The following is a 10,079-nucleotide window of genomic DNA, read 5'->3' as shown; positions in this document are numbered from 1 at the left end:
AAGAACAATGATAGTTTAGCTGATTCGAGATAGCCAATCTCCCAAGGAATAAATTCCAGATTTCACAAAAAGATTGATACCTCACTCCCTGCCCACTACCCTCTTCTTATACTATCTGACAAAACAGCTAAATACTATAAAATGCCTAAAATGCCCCTCCTACTAATAAGATACCCTTTAATTAGATGAGTTCCCATATTACCCCTAACTTACTTATTTGCCTAATATCAGAGGTATAACAAAATCGTGTTGCTGAAAATAGACGATAACTATTTATTAGTATCATCTTAATTTTTTTTTAATTTGGATTAATTTTTTTAACACGATGAATGTTACATTATTACATACATGTGGAATAATGAGATCCTCTTTCACATATGAAAGATTTTCACCTGAAGCTATTCATATTTCTCTAAATTAAAGTGCAAGTTATTGCCAAACTGCCTGTAAAAACTCGCTAATTGTATCCCCTTTCTAACCTAAAAACCATAAGGAGGGGGTAAAATGGTAATTTAGCCATATTTAGAACATAAGAAATTAAGAATTACCTGCATGACTCTTCAATGTCCTGCACCATCCCAGTAATTATAAGTGATTTCAAGAGCCTCATCTGTAATGTAATTAACATATGATTTAGAACTTAAAGGACATAGTTTTTTTTTAGATTAATAAAATATAAGATAAAGTTTTATAATATTAAATTACTTTTTCACGTTCAACTTGCTCCTCTGCCTCCCTCTCACTAAAGGAGTATGTTTCACACTATGATAGTGACAATTAGGTGCTGTTTGTTTTTTCGAAGCAAAAATTCAAAAAGTCTGCGGACCACCTCTGCAAACCTCTACCGCAGAAGAGGTGGATCAAACGGCTGCAGACTGTAGTAAGAAGCGTGTTTGTTTTTGTTAACATCTGCAGACTGCTGCATACATTAAAAAATTAAAATAAACTAATTTAATAAACCATAAATTATTTTTAAATACAGAAAATTTAATAATTATAGTCTTAAAACATTGAAATAATAAAATATAATATGTTATATGTTTTGTTACAATCTGTTTTTCCATTTTATTTTTTATTTTATAATTAAAACAAAATAATAGACACTTATTTAAAAAGAAAATAAAAAATGAAATTCTAGACACTTATTTAAAAAACAACATTAAAATTAATTAGCTTATGTAAATTAAATGAGAGAAAAGAGTTAAAGGGATATAAATTTAATGTATTAAATGTTAAAGGGATGAAAATAGAATTTAATATATAAGTAAAGGACCATAAATGTAATATAAAATATACACCATTACAAAATGTAATAATAACAAAAAAAAAAAAAAAAAAAAAAGGCACCGATGGTTTTTTTGGGTTGAATATATTAGGTTTAGGTTTGAAGGGGTGGGAAGAGGTAGGAAGAGGTATAACAAGTGCTTCCCCAAGAAGCACACGGGCAGAGGTTTTAAGCCCCGAAGACTTCCGAAAAACAAACTGCTGCGGGACAAAAAGTGTTGCGCGTGTGCTGCGCCGCGCAGCAATAAGAGTTTTGAAGAGCTTTTTTAAGAAAAACAAACAACACCTTAATCAGCAAAACATATAAGATTTATAAATGTTTTTATTTTATTATTTGAGAGTGTTCAATCAAACCTATCGGGAAAAAGGTAGTTTCTGTTGCCAGATCTTTGCCAAAGCCTCTACAACCAAACGTATTTGATTCTTGTTTTTTTGTATATACTTAAGAACATTAATTTAAGTTAATGAGTATTAAATACAAAAGTATTTGATAAAATGAACTTAAAATAATGAAAAATAAACTAAACATATGCTTACTATCCTCCTTGTCTTCTTTTTCTTCTTCCTCGTTTTCAATATCTTCAGAAAAAAGATAGCTATGGGTTAGCTTTGATTTTCTGCTTTTTTTGTTTTTGTAATTGAAGCTCCTCTTCCCTAAAGTAATACAAAAATGTAAAATTAGCAATTAAGAATGAATATTAACTATAAACATGAAAATATACAAATGTTAATGACTTAATGTTACTCATTCTTGTTGTAGCTTTAAGTTTCTCTTTTTCTTCTTCTTCAATCTTGACTCGAATGTTAACTCTCTGTATGCAAGTATAGTTTAGTGAAATTCAAAGTTGTTTTTGTAAGTAGTAAGTAGAGTGAAAGGAGAAAGAATGTTTGAATCGGTGACTAACCTATTCAACATATTGATCCCTTATGACAGGCCCAACTGTTTCCTTCTTGAAAGCAGTCTTAAGAATCTGATCAGATTTATAATCTCAACCAAATTTATATTAACCCCCAAAACACTCGAGAATAGATGGATGACATTGATAAAGATATAATGGGACCTTAATACATTACAGAACCTCAGGTAATTGACCGATAACAGTAAAATCATGACCGTCAAATTTACACTTTACAGGCTTATGCTACCCTTAGCTAGGGTAAATTGCAATCCATTGAATTAGGGCATAGAAATCAGTATGGATATACAACAACTGATTGCAAGATGCACATGTAGATGCATGGATATACAACAAATTGGATTTATGTGTTGATTCATGGCCATATGGCCCAAATCTACTTCATAGCCTTTAAGCTAGTGTCGAGTACATTCTTTAAGAATCAAATTTTGATACCTTTGTATGCGGTCCTTTAACATACATATTTCCCAGCCAAGTTCTTTCAAATACGATGCATACTTGACAATTGATTCAGTAAATTCACCCACTGACCTATACATCATTAAAAGAACAGTAAAAATTGCAAACCCAAAATCTTGAAATTTCATAGACCCGTATGTATTGATCAAAGCAATAGGAATACATAATCAAGAAAATCGATAAGAATGGAACATGATTATGTAAAATACATCTACACTGAATGGAAAAGTAGAAAAAAATTATAAAAAATAAAATGCACTTCAATCGATCTCAATCGGACTCTCTCTAACCATTCACTGATGCCAAAATCAAATCCTTTGATAGGATTCCATATGGCCATTCACTTAGAAAAAAAAAACTTGCATCCAATCAGTTCGTGTAGGAGTTAAATATCCAGACGGACCTTTACTCCTTGTGTAAACTTGCAAAAAAAGTGAAAATGAAGTTGCGACTGCCTGAGATCTTTGGGTTGAGAAAGATAAAAACCTGTAGGTATAGAGAAACGGTGAGGAAATAGTCGATGGTGGTTGTGGAGGAGAAGGAAGCGCCTATAAAAAAGCAGTAAATGGAGATAGGGATAAAGATGACTAAACCGAAACTGCCCAAAATCGGCTGATAAATTGTAGGGAATAAGATTTGGTATTGAATGTAATTGAAATTAATTGAATGGGCGGGAAAAAATTAGGTATAGGTGGAGAAAATGACACGTGTCATCTTTCTTGTGTATAAGGTGGACACGTGGTGTTTAATGGAGGTTTTTATTAAGCATACTAGGTTATAACCCGTGGACACCACGGGAAAGAAATTTAAAAGTAATTCAATAAAATTAATGTTTAGTTATTGAGCAATGTTTTGTCTGTAATTTCATAGTGATATAATGATTGGTTGAAATTATGAAATGATAATGACTTGAATATGAAATCAGCAATTTGTATTTGTATATATGTTAGAAAGTTATCATATTGTATAATGCAATATAAATTTAAATAAAGCATAAACATAAATTCATATAAATAATAAAGTTGTACAAAGTTTTTATAAATTTCTAAAAACTTCTTTATACACGACATTGGATGTTTTATTTGATAGTCTACCATGGTTATCTAAAATTAACAATTTTAATCCCTCTCTACTTTGAACTCTAGATAAAGCAACATACAATTGACCGTGTGTAAAAACAGGATCCTTAAGAAACAATCCAACCTTCGATAAAGACTGACCTTGGCTCTTGTTAATTGTCATTGCAAAACATACAGCCAATGGAAATTGTCTTCTTTGGAATTTGAACGGGATCTTGTTTTCAGTAGGAGTTAAAGACATTCTTGGAATAAAAGTCCGGTTTCCAGTATTAGTTCCAGATATGATAACTGCCTCGATAACTCGTTTGCCCAAAGATATGACTTGTAGTCTAGTGCCATTGCATAAGCCATTTTTCTGATCAATGTTTCTCAATAACATAACTGGAACACCGACTTTTAAAATGAGATTATGGTTTGGCATACCTGAGATTTTAAGACCATTTAAAATATCAGGTGAGTATAAATTTGAATCAAACTGATCATTGACAAACTCAGATTGGCAGAGGCTATCTGAACTTAAATATTCTTTTTGCTCTCCTGGAATCAGTTTTAGCAACCGATCATTTATTTCTTGGACAACTTCATTCTTGGGAGCAAGTATTGCTCTTTCTTGAAAATAACCCGCAATGTTGAAGTTTTCAAGAATGGAAGGATATACAAAATTGATTAATGAACCAATAGGATCACTTGGATCATTAATGAGAATGTCTTCTGGAATATCAACAATTGCTTCACCATCATTCGGACCACCAAGATTACCTTCTCCTATGTCCAAAAGCCAGTTTGAAAAACCCGTTATTCGATGAACAGTAGATGAATCACTTCCAACAGTTAACCTCATGTTTTTTGTTAATTTATGGACTTTGCACTGTTGCCATAAATACGAAGAGCTTAAAGAAGCATTGACAATGTTTTGTCTACTGCCACCCGGAACAACATGTAGAATTTGTCTGAAATCACCTCCAAAAACAACCACTTTCCCTCCGAATGGAATATTTGAGTTTGTAGGATCGACAAATCTTAATATATCCTTCAAAGTTCGATCTAAAGCTTCAAATGCATGCTTGTGTACCATGGGTGCTTCATCCCAAATGATCAATGAGGCTTTTCTTACTAAACTCGCAAGATCACTCTTTGGATTTATTCTACAAAAAGAATCCTCGGTAAGATTTATGGGAATACTAAACCGAGAGTGTGCTGTCCTACCTCCAGTCAATAATAATGAAGCAATCCCACTTGAAGCAACATTTAAAACAATCTTTCCTTGGGATCTAATTGCTGCAGAAATTGTCTTCCAGAGAAATGTCTTACCCGTTCCACCATAACCATAAATAAAGAATACACCTCCCTTATTATTTTTAACCTTATCCATTATATCAAGAAAAATGTTGCGTTGCTCGTCGGTTAATGAAACAAAGAGGCGATCAAACTCATTCTTCAAATTTGGTATGTCATAATCTAGCTCCTCGGCTATCAAACGATTGTTTGAAGATGAAACCAAATCAGCATCTGGGTAAGGCATCCTTCTATAGTTTTTGAGACTGGATTTGTTTCGGAGTAAAATTTGTTCTATCTCAAACAAAGTCAAGTTTTTAAGTTGATCTTCGTTTAGTGATAAACATGTACGAACAATACTATATTAATTACAACATACTAAAAAAGAGATTAAGTTGGACGTAAAATGTAATTGAGTGCATATTGGAAATTTATATGATACAATTTTAATAATAATGGAATAAAAATATAATACTTGGAGAATTTAATCTCTTTTGTTGAGTATAAAGAATTCCATCTGACAGGTATTCCCATGTGTTTCCCACACAATCTCTGGTTTACACAAACTGCCGGACAATAACATTGTAGCAAATAAGAAACGTAGATAAAAACCAGATCCAGAAACACTCGCTTCCTTAATTGCTTCGATGTATTCTTTGTCATCATCCAAAAGGCCCAGATTATAGCATGCATCTTTAAAAGAAGAGCATATTTTACCATTGACTGTGCGAATATTTTCGAAGGATTTTGGACCTTTCACTTTATTTAAAAGAATTCTTAAAAAATATGCTTCGCCAAGCTTAGGTGAAACCGAGTGAATTCTACCAATAGAATATCCAACTTTCCTTGGCTTCCAAATTTGAAGTTTAGGTTTCCAAACAAAATTTGTAGGAAATTCAACATATGTAAGTTTTCGTGCTTCTTTATTGATTTGATTACACTTCATCCAAGATGTGAACATTGAAGAAGCAACTTAAGGTCGGTCAAAAACATCTTCAATATCATCGTCTGCCTCATATACAACTTGTTGTTGACCAGGTAGATGAAAAGGTAGTCTAATCACAGCAGGATACCTATAATGAACATCATATTTAAAAATCCGCCATGATGCTTCACATGCAGAAATATATCTACAATCATAGTACTCTTTTATTTCATCCACTGAATCATTGTTATCAAAATCATTATTGCTTGGCTCCATAGCAACAGTCGCTCTATCAGGACCCTTGTTTATATATTTAAATAAATACTTTATAGAAGATCCCTGATTGCACCATTCAACATTAATGTGTGCCTGATATCTTTTCAACAGATATTTGTTGTATGGAACAACATTTCTGTTATCTAAACGAACACCAGATTTTTCAACAAAATTCCCATCATTTCTTCTCCTATATAAGGGAAACCCATCTGAATCAACTGAAGTATGATTACAGAATTGCTTTGGAAAGTTTTTAGAACACTTTCTGTCCACCATGCATGGGCAATTCAAATTTTCAGCTCCACATGGACCGTGAATCATGAACTCCCTGACAAGTGAATATAATTCTGGATCTTCTTCGATATTTGGAATCTTAGCATAAATAATGGGATCGATATATTCAACTGTAGGAAGCTTGTAGTCAGAATGCATAAACAAACATATATGACTATGAGGCAGACCTCGTTTTTGAAATTCAATTGTATAAACCACTGCATGTGAAAAATATACACATAAGATACAAGTTACAAAGTAAAGAAGGTGTATATATATATATATATATATATATATATATATATATATATATATATATATATATATATTAAAGTATAATTTTGAAATACCTGCTTGAATCTTGCCAAAAATTTCATTTTCCCTTAAATCTTTAATAAATGCATCCAACTTTATCTTAAATAACCTACATAATATATCCGGTCTATCTTCTGGATAAAGGGAAGTGTCCTTAAGAAACCTTTGAACTTCTGGCCATTTTGGATTACACGTAAAGGTTATGAAAAATCCGGATATCCAAACCATTTACATAGAGACATGGCATCCAAATAGTTTTGCATCATATAACGTGCACCACCGGTAAATGAAGAAGGTAAGATCACACGCTGCCCAATGTTCGAAATATCTGTATTCCCACTTGCTTTGTGATTACGCAGATTCTCATAAGACTCACATCTAAGAATTTTTTGTTGCTTACGTATGAAAAATAATCGCTCACTTTCAATCATGGTGTAACCATCAACCAAAAATTGTTGGAACAACCTTTTTGCATTGAGAATAAGTGAGAACGAATGATCTTTATCTTGAATTATGTAAGCGAAAAATTCTATCATTGTACAGGTCGGGCGCTTGCTGTTACTTGAAGATGTAATTCCTCTATGAAGGATGTCAACTCTGTAACCATCATCGCCATATGGAAATAGTAATGGATACTGAAGAGCAAGGTAAGAAGGATGTAATTCACTGATACGCTTTAGTAATCCTGATGAGGTTTCAACAATGATGTCTCTTTTTTCAATTGAATCATAAATGTCACCGACAATTAAAGCGGCTACCTCAGAAGAAGTTGGTAAGTTATACGTCCTTCCATCGTGTTCTCTTTTTCCGATTAATCTTAACTTCAAATTAGCACCAGGGTTTTCATGAAGACTGTCTCTTACCATCCTATAAGACTTGACCAACGCATTGTTTGAATCTAACATAACTTTCAAAAATTCTATAATCTGGAGATCATATGATCTTGAAGTTGATGTAGAAGCACTTGTTGGTCCACTGAAAATATTATAATAAATTATTTAATGTTAATAAAAAAATTAAATGAACTGAAATGATTTTTTAGAAGAAGATTATAAAAATATACCCAATACTTGTCGATCTATTTGAAATCTCGTTCTCCGTGTCATATATGTATAACTGATAGAATTTTGGTCTTGATCCACTTGTAGGTAAAAGACTTCCTATACTATGATAATTTTGACCGCTAAGTCTGAATACATATGGTGCGTTGCCTGTGTTGTGGATGAATCAACTTTGCCTCCCATCGATGTAAATGAAAACATTGAATTGTAACGTCGAATGTTCTTCATGAAGTGTTTGCTTTTAGAATCGATGGAACGATAAAGATTTTTGTAAGATGATGGTGCTTCTTTTAAGGGTGGTAGCTCAACTTTTCCGTAGCCACAACATAAGGAATAAGACGTATTTCCTTTTTTTTGCCCTCTAAGCGATTCATCTACCCATAATTTTGCATGACAAATCTGATATATAACAATCTCGTCTCCATGATCCAAGTAATCTATTGAATGAAAAAAATATAAAAAAATAAAAAATTATTAAAAATAGATTATTAAATAAATTTAAATAACATTAAAAGTATTAGAATTATGATCACCTTTTGATATACCGCGAAATTTATCTTCGACAATATGATCATCATTACGTTCTTCATCTAATGTCAAGTCAAAAACACGTATAGAGGATATATCTGGAGTCTTCCTTTTTAATTGATGCTTTCCTCTTGGTAACTTAATTGATGAAGAATTCTGGACAATTGTGGAACGACTACCAGATGTCGTGGGATTAACAAACATTGAATTGTGTTTGTTAATAGATATTGGTGTTTGAAGGTTATTATTGAATATGTAATTGCCTGATAAAATAAAAATACAAATCAAAATGTTAGCAATTGTTATGATTTATATAAATATAAAGCATATATTTCTAAGTTTGTGTATTTATAAATGCATACCGTTTGAAATGTTAGAAAAGGGAGTTCTAACATTTATATTTGTTGAAGGAGAATTATAAGTTATTGTGGAACGATTGGTGGATGTCGTGCCAATGCCAAACACTGAATTATGTAAATTAATAGATAGTGGTGTTTGAACTTTATTGTTGAAAATATAATTGCCTGATAAAATTAAAATACAAATTAGAATGTTAGAAATTGTTATGAGTTATATAAATGTGAAACGTATATTTTTAATTTCGTATATATAGAAATTCGTACCATTTGAAGTATGATGAATACTTGTATGTTGATATACACATGATTTGACTGAGTTTATATTTTCCTTATCTAAGGTAACGTCTGTATAATTAACTGTAGATATTAATTTAACACGATGACTGTAGACATCTCTTACATAATTAGAAAACATGGTTAGTAATAATAAAAAAATATTAATTATTATAAATACACTAAATGAAATAGATTTGCAAATTTAATAAAATTTTTATATTTACAAATCAATTGTAAAATAAACGAATATAAATACCGTTATTTGACATGTAAGAAGTATGTGTAATCGATGAATTTTGATGGCTTGATGTGCTTGGTAAGTTTTTGGATTTTCTATTATCCAAATATATCTTTCTAATTTTTCTCCTCTCTTTAGCATTTGTAGATTCTGTAGTAGTATTTGAACCTGTAAAATCGTAGAAAACAACTTAAAGACATTTTTTTTTATATTAAGTTTAAATATATTATAATTTCTTTTAATTTTTTTAAATAAAAATGAATAACATATTTAAAATCTATCAATAATACATATTATAATTATCAATGCAAAATAAAGCAAGAAGATTACCGTATTGTTCAAATTTTATAGCATGTCCAGTAGGTGTACGATGAGATGATGATGTAGTACAACGTTTTTTTGGATTTTCTGTTATCTAAATATAACTTTCTGTTTCTTCTTCTCTCTCTAGCGTCCATTGCATTCATGTTCTTGTTTGATATATAATAAAAATAAAAAAGTATAGTGAAAAACAAAATTAATAATTTGATAGTAAATGTTACATCGATTGGTAGCTTATATAATTTGTATAAACTTCATTTGACGAATTGAATACTAACCAACTAGGATATAAATGATATTTCTAAATCATAAAATTACATAATTATATATAAATCACATTTATTTATTAAATTGTGGAGCATGATATATAAAATGGCAATTTAAATAGATTATGTCAACTTAAATTAGAAATTAATAATTACGACATATCAATATAAATTCTTAGGTAATTATTTAAACTATAATTATTTCAATAATAAATGGGATACATACC

General features: G+C 30.9%; 2 protein-coding genes across 2 annotated transcripts; both read right to left on the bottom strand.

The window, feature by feature from the left end:
- Positions 1–560: 560 nt before the first annotated feature.
- LOC145009795 (uncharacterized) lies at positions 561–5,261 on the bottom strand. The gene is made up of 6 exons (XM_078968426.1): positions 3,881–5,261; positions 3,147–3,208; positions 2,030–2,096; positions 1,822–1,938; positions 1,639–1,725; positions 561–610 (listed from the first exon to the last, which is right to left on the bottom strand). The coding sequence occupies exons 1-6, from the start codon at positions 5,259–5,261 to the stop codon at positions 561–563; spliced, it is 1,764 nt and encodes a 587-aa protein (XP_078824552.1).
- A 726-nt stretch (positions 5,262–5,987) lies between these two features.
- LOC145009794 (uncharacterized) lies at positions 5,988–9,728 on the bottom strand. Its single transcript, XM_078968425.1, has 7 exons — positions 9,692–9,728; positions 9,284–9,433; positions 8,755–8,916; positions 8,410–8,655; positions 8,001–8,301; positions 7,036–7,778; positions 5,988–6,706 (listed from the first exon to the last, which is right to left on the bottom strand). Exons 1-7 carry the CDS (start codon positions 9,726–9,728, stop codon positions 5,988–5,990), a joined length of 2,358 nt encoding a protein of 785 aa, XP_078824551.1.
- Positions 9,729–10,079: the final 351 nt, after the last annotated feature.

Source organism: Lactuca saligna, chromosome 8 (genome assembly GCF_052625555.1).
Source record: "Lactuca saligna cultivar CGN05327 chromosome 8, ASM5262555v1, whole genome shotgun sequence".
In the NCBI taxonomy this organism is placed as follows: domain Eukaryota; kingdom Viridiplantae; phylum Streptophyta; class Magnoliopsida; order Asterales; family Asteraceae; genus Lactuca; species Lactuca saligna.
The sequence above is the reverse complement of the archived record's forward strand: the minus strand, read 5'-3'. Positions and strand labels throughout refer to the sequence as shown.